An 11749-nucleotide genomic window follows, 5' to 3' on the forward strand; every position below is an offset into this window, starting at 1 on the left:
TCGAATAAAATATAAGAATATTTAAATTTGATTTAATCGATAAATTAAATTATTCGAGCTCGACTCGATAATAAATAAATCGAATTTAAAATTTATTGAGTGATTTCGAATAATTTATAAGTATTAATATATCATTTACACTCTTAAACGAAACAATGAACAAATAAGTGTTATCATTTGTACCTAACAACAATTATTCAACACTTTTTTCATTTTTAACATCTAATTTTTTTATTCAAAACACCTCACACTCAAAGTATAAATTTATCAAAAAGTTGAGATACTTCATTTCCCTTCCTTTCACACCACATCTCTTGTTTCTTTTTTCAACTAAAAATCTTAAAGGATTTTAGGTCCAATCAAGCTAAATCAAAAGAAATTTCATCAATTTAAAGTTAAAAAACATAAATTCGAAGGTAAATAATCTTTTTTTATTTTTTTTTGTTTGATTTTGTATTTAATTTTATAAAATTTCATATTAAAATGTTTAAAAGGAATTTGAAGCTTTGACAATGAATTATTTGAAGTTTTTAAAGATTTTTAAAAAATGTTTGAAAACCTTTAAGAGGTTTAGACATTCATTTTTTTAAACTTTTAACTTCAAAAATTTATCTTTAAAAATGAATATTCAAGAAGTTTATTTTTTTAAATTTTTTTTAAAAAGTTTATATTTATTTTTAAAAACTTTTAAGAATTTTTAAAATTTTATTTTTAGATAAAAAATAATTAATTAATATGTATTTAAATAATTTTATTAAAAATTAAATTTATAATATAATTGTTAGAGTATATTGAAAAAAAGTTAAGATGAAAATAATCCTCTCCGGACAAATCTCGTTTAACGTTATCTAAAAATCTTGTTCTCCCAAAATTCCCTCAATTCTTCAAAAATCACGAAACTACCGTCACGTTTTCTCATTGACATTAAATCCAACATTTATCCAAATTTCCGTAAGGCAAAATTTTTTAATTCGGTGAAGGAGGCAAAGTGTTTGCCAACTCAGATCGAATAATATTTGACGTCCTAGGTTTCATCTTTTCCCAACTGTCATTCACGAACTGGTCTGATTTTGTTACCAAATTATAATGTTTATATTTTGGGGAATCTTTTAATTTTAATCAAAAATTATTTTAATTTAATTAAAAATAAAAAATATGATGAATCATAAATGGAATTTAATTGAATGATTTATGAGTGGTTGATTAATTGAAATTCGATCTTATCTTTAGTCAAACCATCATTCCTGCTTCATACAGACATACAGTTCATACTCTTGAATTTTTTTTTTCTCTATATAAACACCTCCCATGCTGTTCTAGAGCCTCTATCTTCTAGTCCTGGAATTGCTTGATTTCTTTCTTTGTGTTAATCGTCTCTTCCAATCTTATATTTTCCTCTTCTTTTCCTGGTTTTGAGTTTGTTTCTTTACAATTGAAAGTAAAGAAAGAAAAAATGCCGGCTGTAGGAGGAATTGGCCCTGGTAGGGGCAAGGAGTACCCGGGAAACCTTACCCCATTTGTTACTGTAACATGTATTGTTGCAGCCATGGGGGGTTTGATTTTCGGTTATGATATTGGGATTTCTGGTAATATTTCGAAGATAAAAAAAAACTCGGTTCTTTTCCTTGTTTGCTTCGCGTAGAAATTAATGTTCTTTTTTGGGTTTTTGACAGGTGGAGTGACGACAATGTCCCCGTTTCTCCGGAAGTTCTTCCGAAAAGTTTGGGAGAAGAAAGAGGCTGATAAGTCGACAAATCAATATTGCCAATATGATAGCCAAACGCTGACGATGTTCACATCTTCACTGTATTTGGCTGCTCTTTTGGCTTCCCTGGTTGCCTCCACTGTCACCCGTGAGCTTGGAAGGAAATTGTCCATGCTTTTCGGTGGTTTACTTTTCTTTGCTGGTGCTCTTATCAATGGCTTTGCCAAAGCTGTTTGGATGTTGATTGTTGGTAGAATTTTACTTGGTTTCGGTGTCGGATTTGCCAATCAGGTAATAACCATTTTCTACTTCCAAGCTCTTGATCTCAATCTTGTGTTTGGATTTTTTTTATCTTCCATGTTTGAATCCAGAGATTGGTATGCCGATGGGGGCCCTTCCCGTAAAGTTGAGTTTTGTTTTGTTTCATTTGCAAGTTGTTCGTAGAGAACAAAAAATGTGCTGTCTGAAAAAGTGACAAAAGTTCTGTTTTATTTCTTTTGTGCTTTGGGTTTTTTTTTTTTTTTTAGATTTTTGTTTGGTTTTTTTGTCGTGTAATGTGTCTCGTTGTGTTCCGCTTCCTTGGAACCAGACCCCTTTTCTTCAGATCTATTTTTGAGATGGTTCTGAGTGTTTACCGATCAGACAATCTTTTTGGCTTGGAAACTGACAAGAAAACATGTCTCTGCAAACTTTTTCTGATCCAAATATGAGCTTTGTATTCTTTCTTACCGGATAAACCCTACGTGGGTGATTTCACATTAGACACATATTTTTCTACCCTGCAACAGACCTGTCTTCTTCAAGGTTGCAGTTCTTGAGATCTGAGAAGTCAGCAATAACTCACCATTTCGGTATTTAATACTGTAATAAATGAATTTCCAGTAAATGGTTGAAAGAGATATGAAGCTTGAATACGGTCAGACATGGCTTGGTTTTCCTTGCCTGACCTCTTTTTGCACTATTTTTTAGCTAAAGGGTACTCCTCGATGCAACGGGCGTTGAATAGAAAATTGAAATATGAAGGTGTCTTAATTGAATCAAATGCTATATTATAAAAAAAAATTAAAATTGTGCGTTTAAAAATGTCTTGTTTTTCTACAAATGTGACTTAGATGTGTTGAAAAGAAACCAAGTTCTGTTTTAAGTAATCCAATAAACATTGACAACCGGACAAAGCCATGTGGTCCCTGAGAAAGACATTTTGTGCATTACTTTCCTGCCAAATTTTTAGTATACTGATTTAGTTTAATTTAATTTTGACAAATTCTTTCTTTTCTCTTTGATAATTATTGCAGTCTGTGCCACTCTACCTTTCTGAGATGGCACCCTACAGATATAGAGGAGCATTGAACATTGGATTCCAATTATCAATTACAGTTGGAATCCTTATTGCCAACGTGCTGAATTATTTCTTTGCTAAGATCAAAGGGGGCTGGGGATGGCGCCTGAGTTTGGGTGGTGCAATGGTCCCAGCCCTTATCATCACAGTTGGATCTCTAGTCCTCCCAAATACACCAAATTCTATGATTGAGCGTGGCCAAACTGAGAAAGCCAGGGAGGAACTCAAGAAAATTCGTGGGGTTGATGATGTTGAGGAGGAATTTAGGGACCTTGTTGCTGCCAGTGATGCATCAAAGCTAGTTGATCACCCTTGGGGAAACTTATTGCAGAGGAAGTACAGGCCCCATCTAACCATGGCCATCTTAATTCCCTTCTTTCAACAACTAACTGGCATTAATGTCATTATGTTTTATGCTCCTGTATTGTTTAACACAATTGGTTTCGGAAACGATGCTTCTTTAATGTCTGCTGTGATCACTGGTATTGTTAACGTTGCTGCAACAGTGGTTTCAATCTATGGTGTTGATAAGTGGGGAAGGAGATTCCTTTTCCTAGAGGGGGGAGTTCAAATGTTGATTTGCCAGGTACTTTTTTTTGACAATGAAATTACTGTCAATAACAATTCGTGCTAAAATGTGATGGTACTAAATTTCATCTTTGCTGCTTTTCAGGCTATTGTGGCAGCTTGCATTGGTGCTAAGTTTGGAATTAACGGGAACCCTGGTGACTTACCCAAATGGTATGCCATTGTTGTGGTGCTTTTCATCTGCAGTTACGTAGCCGGATTTGCCTGGTCTTGGGGACCTCTTGGATGGCTGGTGCCTAGTGAAATTTTCCCATTGGAAATCCGATCAGCTGCACAAAGTATCAATGTTTCTGTCAACATGATTTTCACATTCTTAGTGGCTCAAGTGTTCTTAGCCATGCTCTGCCACATGAAATTTGGGCTCTTCCTTTTCTTCGCCTTCTTTGTGGTGCTAATGTCCATCTTTGTTTACTATTTCTTGCCCGAGACAAAGGGCATCCCAATTGAAGAGATGAACCAAGTATGGAAGTCACACTGGTACTGGTCCCGATTCGTTGAAGACCTTGATTACCCCAATGGAGGTATGAAGATGAAGAAAGGAGGCCAGGGTCCAAAGAATGTGTAACTTACCCTGGATTACTTACTTTTTCATTGTTTTTAAATTTAGCTTAGGTTTCAATGTTCTTGGATCAAGGTTACATAAATTTCTTCCTGATTAAAAACCTCTGGCTAGAAGAGTCTTGTGCTTTGTTTGAACCTGGAAATTTCAATATATTAAAACCAGGAATGTCCCTGGACAACCTAAATAAGAATCTCTATGAATTTTGAATGACGTACTTCCCACTTTGCAACATAAATAAGAATCTCTTTTTATTATTATATTTTTTGTTAACTCATCAAATGTTTCACAAGAAATCCAGAAAACCGTAAAAAAAAAAAAAAAAAAAACATTGACAACCTAAATAACAATGATGAGATGTTAGACAATATGAATGCATGTATATATCCAAGTCTTCCCTTGCCTGTCTGGCAAATTCTTCCGTTATTTGTAATTGATTCGGATTAATTATATAATAAATAATTTGGTGTGGTCCATTTAAGTGAATCATGTAGTTCGGAGTAATTTTTTTTTTTATTTAACGACAAGGGAATTTTGAGTTTTATTTAGTATATTTTTATTGAAATTTAATGAATTTATGAAAAATTATCTTCTCACAAGCTCCAAATGAATTCAAATTTAGAAACTTAAAAGATAAGCATACTCTCTTTACATAGTTCATGCATCTTTAAACTCTCGTCTTCTTGCTTCTTGGGTTCTTAATTGATGACATAGCAAATTAATAAAAATTTCTTATTTAATATTACTTAATATCCGATTTGGGCGACAGCCGCAATCTAAATTCTTAATTTCAATTTCAATGATTAAAATTTTAACCTCGAATATATAAAAAAAATGTCAAGAAAAGTACGTCTCTAACCAGATGAGGAAACTAAATTGTCTTATGAAAAAGCAGAAACTTCACATGTATTAAGAGAAACATAGTTGATCCATTTAAGTTCTCATGATCTTGTCGTTTGCAAAAGAGGAGATTTCTTTCACCTTCACATATGATTTTGTTTCAGTCTGTGAGTTAATTTCATGTGGTTTCTTTGCCATTGTTTTACTCAATTTCTTGTCAATGCTGTAATTAGCCTGCCCAAAAAACTATCTGATGAAATCAAAGCTAAGGTATCTTACTCAAAGATGAGTTTATCTACCTTATTAAGCAAAATCATACCCGAAGTTTGATCCATTTTTATCTCATTAATGGATAATAATGCAGTCTTGAGTCATTCATTCTTCTCCCTTTGTTGATAACAAAGGATCATGAATAAAAAGACAACTTTGAAAAGAAGGATAAAATTCCATTTCCCATCTCTGTCAAGTTGATATCTTTTATTTTCTTCTTTAAATTTGTAATGTCAAGGAGAAGATAGTATCTCACTGTATCTCTTCTGACCCTTTATCATTGGCTAATGGTATTTGCATTGATGAAAAAAGCAGTCACTTGGCTGAAATTATAGTGGGAATAAATGGCAAATTTATCATCAACAATCCAAACAAATGGATAAAACAGTTTCATCAGATTCCCATAACTTTATTCCAAGTGGATAATCAACAAGTTTCACATGCTTTTGAAGTGGCGTTGTCTTTTTTGTTTTCTTTTCACCATGTAATAATGAAAGACCTGTATAGTATAAGCTTTGGTGAATGAAATGAAAAATGTATGAATTGGATGGATATTAAAACATAGGAAGGACAACTCTTTCGAAGGAATGGCTAATTGTCAGTTTCATCACGGTCTTGCACTAAGGCCAAACGTGAATCGCATGACTATACATTTACTATATTGGGGGGAAGACAATTTACTCCTGTTTCAAGTCCCGAAACCTCCCCCTTCCAAGAGACATGTTTTTTTGGATGGGATGGAAGGAAGTAGATAAGTGGAATTAATTTTGGTTACTTGTCCCTCTCTATGATCTCTCAACATTTTGGTGATACAAGAACTTTGGGTATCGTATTCTTATGCTATCCCTTTTTTTTTTTAAATGTTGTCGGTCCCTCACATCTTCTTTTTCTTTTCCTTACCTTTATGCAAGAGAGCATGTTTCCCCCATGTTCCGATTCACCCCAACATGCAATTCATATTCCGTTTCAATTTGTGGGCCAAACTTTTGTTATAAACAAGAAAGATGATTATGGGGCTTGCTTGGCCTGAATTGCAGTTTTTAGGCTTACAGTAAGGGCTCATACTTCCTCACTGCACCCAGGTTGTAAAATCCTGATCCATAGCGTAGCCCAAATTTTGATGCCTACACTAGCGATGTAACCCCTATTTGTCTTTGAACTTGATTTTTTTTTACTATAGTTCTTCTTGACAATGCAATCTAAAGGTTTAGATTCATATAGAGAAAGTAATCAGATTGGAGGTTACGATGGAAGAAAAGAAATCTATTGAAATTCCAAGTATACTATACTCATTAAGAAACAAGGGATAATCCCTGCAGCTGGCGACATAATCCAGTAGCTAGCAGGTTATACTACAAGGAAGATTGAAAATAGACGACAGGGAGAGAAGTTGGCTCTCTCCTTATTCATGGACTTCGAATCATAAGAACTTTTTTTTTCGTTGTTGTTCGATCAGCTGCTTGATTATGCAGTTCCAGCAACGCAAAGCCATTGACCAATAAAGAGTGAATCACAATCGAGATTTGGGTTGACTGAATCGAAGAATGTAGTGGTCAAGTTGAACAAGTTTGTTACACCAAAGCATGTGTCGCCCTTAACTACACCATGCACCTGGTTACAATTTGGAGCGCTTTCAGCTATGAAGACAATCATGACCAAAAGAGTAATGATCAAGACAACCTTGGTGATCATGGCAGTTTTGCTGTTGGACTTTGCCATTTTTGCTGTTTCTTTTCTTGTTTTTTTTTTTTTTCTTTGCCTTTAGCTGGTGAATCTGTTCTGCTCTTCGGTGCAGCAACTCCCCGGATTAAACCCCTATTTATAGCAAAAACTTACCTTAGTAACTTACAAAGAGTCAAGCAGCCGTTAATATCAGAGTGGTAATTGCCGAATTGGTAAACAAGAGGCCGGCTTTTCTTTGTGATCTATTCTCATTCCATAGCGGATTAGACAAAGACAATGCAATACTGATTAGTAAGATTAAGAACATTGAAGCAGCATAAAGGAGAGGTCTGCAATTTCCATCGCTTTCCTAATGGCCTAGAACTTAAAAAGCTCACGGCATAACAGTTCAGCTGCAACTTGCCCTGAGAGGGAAGAGGAACTTTGGCACCAAATGTGGTGACAAGACAGACACAAATAATAATATAAGACCAGGGTGACGGTTAGGACTATGATACTCCGAACAAAAGATCACAGAAAGCAGCTTGTTATGATCACTCTGTAGGTCAAGACCCTATAAATCTTTGTAATGAATCACAGTATATGAATATGAATCTCTCTTTAGATTGTCTTTTTGGCTTTCGAGATTTGATATATTGTCAGCAGGTGGAAGTATTGGCACAAGCATATATTCCTTGTTCTATAGTTTATAAATTAAATGTGATTGGTTTGGCTTTGTGTCCAGTAATTCAAGTGCATCACTCTTTAAACAGACTCTTCAGCCGGAATTCAAGTAGAAAGTTTAACTTGTGGCCCCCTTGGCCCAACGATACCATTAAGTACCTGAAACCACTGGGATTTATCCCAAATAAAAAACCCTTAATGAATGAAACATCATCAACGATTAGAAACGATTTAGCACCAAAATCATGACCAGAAACAGGCTCCAAATGCATCTGACCTGATGTCTTTTAGCATTATTACTATTTATGCATTCACAATGACTAGCATCTGCTCTGGCTTGGGAAAATCAAAGGAGAACATCTGTCATCCCATATCTAAATGGCTTGGCAAGATTTCGAAAGCACCGCAAAAAATATTCTACCGAAATTGTGAAACGTTTGCTAAAGATAATTGATGCGAACATTGTAGAATATGCATTGAAACATTCCTACTCACTTCGAAATCCATTAAGTCTATAACATCTCTTGAAGAACAATTTTATTCCTTTAGGGAGGTCACAAAATCACTACAAAGCAGATGGTAACTAGCCGAGTGTCCAGTCTCCAATTACAGAAAATTTAGCTTACTTTTATACAACAAAAGATGAGTTTCCTGATCATTCTTATAAGGCAAGACCCTTCACGTTATATGAAAAGATTGGAGAGGTATAAGCAAGAGAGGATTATATAAAACTTCAATCACATGACAAATGCCACTTTAAGATGAGTCTACTCCTTCAACCTGCTGTCGAGCAAGGTATCTTTCCCTTCGCTCCTTCTGCAAAAGAGAAATTCAGAGTCAAAAGTAATACATGATATACAAGTAAAACATCTGTAAGCATAATTTTCATCAGACGATTACAGGAAAACTTACCCATTCATCTATGACGAGTCCTTCCCCAATAATCCCTGGACCTGCATCCTCTGGAGGCTTTTTGCTTGCCTCAAGTGCGGCATCAGCATCAGCTAATTGGCGCTTCAATTTCTCTAGAGCCTTCATAAAGTCACGAGGCACAAACCCATAAACATTTAGCCTAATTATGTGTTCTGTTCCAGTTATTCTTTTTTAGGCTTTTATTTTGTGATGGGAGTATTAGGCGACAATATTGATAATTTGGCATGCATTTCAAGCATCATGCAGGTGGAAAATGTTGGCACGCAGATGTATAAAAAGCAGAAGCAAGCATGACTAAAGGCACTTACAGCAGGATAAAATAATAAGATGCTAACAGTACTTACAGCACAAGGACGCCCGGGATATAGAAAAACAACCCGCAATATTTGCTCTATTGCCACTTGATCTTTCTGCTCATCAAACTGCAAAAAACAGTCACCTAAGATTAATTACACAATACCGTTAGAAATATCAAACCTCAGAGGAAAAAAGGGAAATAAGATAGGTAGAGAAGCAATCATGGGGTAGGTGGTAATATTCCCAATGGCGCATCCAACAAAGGCAGCCACACAACCCAAAAAATGATTGAAAAATCATGCATGCCTGTATCAAAATGGGCCCAAAAATCAGCTTTGCACAAGAGATTCTTATCTCATCAAACATGAAAATTGAGCATATGCCACTTTCAAAAGTTGATTTACAGCAACACCAGGACATCTTGATAACAAAAATGCAAAAAAAAAACAATCTGGCCCCAAAGCACAGTAGTTTCTTCATGTTGCAGACATCAGGTACAAATCCAGAAATGAAGAATATTGGATATAGAAGCTTGTCCCATGGTGACATTTTATGCTTCAGATTATAAAGCCTTGGAAATACAAGAATCCAATCAAACTATAACACTGCTTATATGTAATAATCTAATCCCAATAAAGCTGCTTATTTGCAGAGAAATTTAAACTACTTATTAACCACATAAACTAAATATTATATGGATCAACAGAATATTACTCTATATCCATCATAAGATCACCAACATCCAATTGTGATCAAATTAAAAAGTCTTATTCTTTGTCATCAAGATAGAGACTATAAACCATGTGAATCATCTAAAAACACAGTTTATAGGAGAAGTTCTACGAACCAGCTCAGGTACATAATCCATCGGACCTTTCACCTTGAGACTCATGATTTTAAACTTAGCCTTGCTCTTTTGATCCATTGGTTTTTCATTTTTCTCAGGAAGTTCCACAAACTTGAAGACTAGTAAATCCATTCAAAACAGGAAGAGAAATCCATAAGAATCATTCGGAAGATATGAAGAATAGTGAAAACAAATATTAGTGCCATTGCATAATATGAACCAGAAGTAAATGGTATGCATAAGATAAGAGTGTAAAGTAGCAATTACCCGTTGCTATGATACTCTCGCCAGGGGCAAGAATAGCACCCGGAGGGCGCATGAAACAACTCTTTGGTGATGTTGTTTGAAACTAGAACAACACACACAAAAAAAGGACTCATTACAAGACTCATCAAAGCAATGGTTATAATACACTACATTTAACTATAACATACTCATTCCCACTTCTACCTCTAACTTATAAATCATAACATACCAAACATAGACAAGAAGAAACACAAAACAACAAAGCGAAAATGAAATGTTCCAAAGCTTTAAGGTTTACCTTGAAAGCTGCATATGACTTGCTCCTGTTTTTTATCCTGACCGCGCTCCTCGCCTGTTTGCCAGGTTCATCTTGGAAAAACAAGACAAAATATACAGTCAAAAACAAGAAAATTGTAATCTGAAATTAGTTATTTTAGATAGCACATGACAATGGCTTTGAATTCTCAATCCTTGAAGTCTCAATGCAAGTTCTTTTGAAATTACTCAAATAGAGAGTACAGTCATTTTCATTTCACAGTTAAAAAAAGAATTTATTTATTTCAAATAATTAGTTGACTTTAATGTTAATTTCCAGAAATAAGCATAAAATTTTTTGCTTTACTTTAATTAAACAAGGGGAAAATCTAAAATCTGATAATATTAGTTTTTTTCTTAGTTACTTACATGGAAAATAGAGCTTATTCGCCGGATCAAGCTTGAGCCGACGCCAAGTGGGAAAAAGCGACTTTGCAACGGAGGAAACCGAATTGGCAGAGCCGTGATGGTTCGATCCTTCGACGTGAGGTTGACTTTGTCCGTGAAGATTCGACGCCGAGGAAGAAGACGACGTCGTACTGGTATTGTTATCGGATTGCCGAAACGGCAGCTTAAAAAATCCACAAACTTTGCCATCGGACGGTGACTTTTGCTCACTTTCTATTGGCATCTCTCTCTCTCACAAGCGCTTGTACGACACCGTTTTCCAAGGAAAAGAGAGACAGAGAGCGTCGGATTTAAGAGCATGAATTCTGCTGTATTTGACTTGTGAGAACTTCAAGTCCCTTTTCCCATTTCTTAGCCTTTAAAGTTTACCTTTCCGTGCTTGATTAGCGGGGACGATCAAGCCTTTTTAAAACGACGCGTCTTCCTTTACTGTTCTTCCTTTTTTTTTTTTTACACTGCTTTTGGGTTTTGACACAGCTCGTTTACTTTCAAACCAACTTTGTTTCTCAGGTCATGTCCTGTTCCTTGGCTTATAACAGCCAGACATTAACGTTAAAACGACGACTTTGGGAAAAAAGAGGTTGACTAGGAAAACGCGGCAGATCAGGGCAGGTGGTATTTTTGATTGATGGTTTTGGATTGGATTAACGTCTGTTTTAATGGGACAAATTTTTTTTTTTTAGTGATTAACAATCATATCTCACTCTGGAAGATTCAAGGGCAATGTGAATGAGTGTTGTGGCCCCCACTGAACTAAAAAATTAAAGTTGGATTTTTCACTGGATTTTCCTTGTCTGAATGTCTTTGTCGACTAGGAAATTCAGTTTGGCGGCTGCAAGTTGACGATAAATGTTGAGTTGATGTCGATCGTCGATTGGGAGGTATTTTCACACTGAACTTTATGCTCTAATACAGAGTATCTAAAACGTTAGAGACACATGAAATGGAAAATGGAAATGGCAATTCACAATTCAAATTTTGATTTCCAGCTTCTCCAGGCGAAAGGGGAATTCCAAAACTCAAACTCCAATGAACCCTCCATTTTTTAGGAAACAT

The 11749-nt window shown here is 35.3% G+C and overlaps 3 protein-coding genes across 4 annotated transcripts; 1 reads left to right on the plus strand and 2 right to left on the minus strand.

Annotated features, from left to right (window-relative positions):
- The first annotated feature begins 1193 nt into the window (after nt 1-1193).
- On the plus strand, nt 1194-4404 carry LOC111278658 (sugar carrier protein C-like). The gene is made up of 4 exons (XM_022865284.2): nt 1194-1586; nt 1674-1996; nt 3001-3630; nt 3718-4404. The coding sequence occupies exons 1-4, from the start codon at nt 1454-1456 to the stop codon at nt 4195-4197; spliced, it is 1566 nt and encodes a 521-aa protein (XP_022721019.2). The 5' UTR covers nt 1194-1453; the 3' UTR covers nt 4198-4404.
- A 2145-nt stretch (nt 4405-6549) lies between these two features.
- On the minus strand, nt 6550-8016 carry LOC149517684 (secreted LysM effector LysM1-like). The gene has a single exon (XM_089764969.1). It carries the CDS (start codon nt 7018-7020, stop codon nt 6766-6768), a length of 255 nt encoding a protein of 84 aa, XP_089621095.1. The 5' UTR covers nt 7021-8016; the 3' UTR covers nt 6550-6765.
- Nucleotides 8017-8153: 137 nt separating this feature from the next.
- On the minus strand, nt 8154-11315 carry LOC111278222 (vesicle-associated protein 4-2-like). 2 transcript variants are annotated; one of them, XR_002688757.2, is made up of 7 exons: nt 10655-11199; nt 10269-10339; nt 9992-10073; nt 9725-9843; nt 8925-9183; nt 8560-8679; nt 8154-8463 (listed from the first exon to the last, which is right to left on the minus strand). XR_002688757.2 is itself a non-coding variant. In XM_022864796.2 (7 exons), the coding sequence occupies exons 1-7, from the start codon at nt 10914-10916 to the stop codon at nt 8404-8406; spliced, it is 792 nt and encodes a 263-aa protein (XP_022720531.2). In that variant the 5' UTR covers nt 10917-11315; the 3' UTR covers nt 8154-8403. The 2 variants fall into 2 exon arrangements, 1 of the variants encoding a protein (XP_022720531.2); XM_022864796.2 differs by having other exon boundaries at nt 8925-9002; nt 10655-11315.
- Between the last annotated feature and the right edge of the window lie 434 nt (nt 11316-11749).

The sequence above is a fragment of the Durio zibethinus genome, chromosome 8 (genome assembly GCF_047325235.1).
Source record: "Durio zibethinus cultivar Kanyao isolate XHJ-2024 chromosome 8, ASM4732523v1, whole genome shotgun sequence".
Taxonomy (NCBI): Eukaryota; Viridiplantae; Streptophyta; class Magnoliopsida; order Malvales; family Malvaceae; genus Durio; species Durio zibethinus.

Excerpts from the sequence above, each read along its gene's own strand:
- LOC111278658 (XM_022865284.2), top strand. The coding sequence starts at position 1,454 with ATGCCGGCTGTAGGAGGAATTGGCCCTGGTAGGGGCAAGGAGTACCCG. Across the intron at positions 1,997-3,000 it reads GTGTCGGATTTGCCAATCAG|TCTGTGCCACTCTACCTTTC; the intron begins GTAATAACCATT and ends TAATTATTGCAG. Across the intron at positions 3,631-3,717 it reads TTCAAATGTTGATTTGCCAG|GCTATTGTGGCAGCTTGCAT; the intron begins GTACTTTTTTTT and ends GCTGCTTTTCAG.
- LOC149517684 (XM_089764969.1), bottom strand. The coding sequence starts at position 7,020 with ATGGCAAAGTCCAACAGCAAAACTGCCATGATCACCAAGGTTGTCTTG.
- LOC111278222 (XM_022864796.2), bottom strand. The coding sequence starts at position 10,916 with ATGCCAATAGAAAGTGAGCAAAAGTCACCGTCCGATGGCAAAGTTTGT. Across the intron at positions 10,340-10,654 it reads GAATAAGCTCTATTTTCCAT|ATGAACCTGGCAAACAGGCG; the intron begins GTAAGTAACTAA and ends TGTTTTTCCAAG. Across the intron at positions 9,844-9,991 it reads CGAGAGTATCATAGCAACGG|TCTTCAAGTTTGTGGAACTT; the intron begins GTAATTGCTACT and ends TGGATTTACTAG.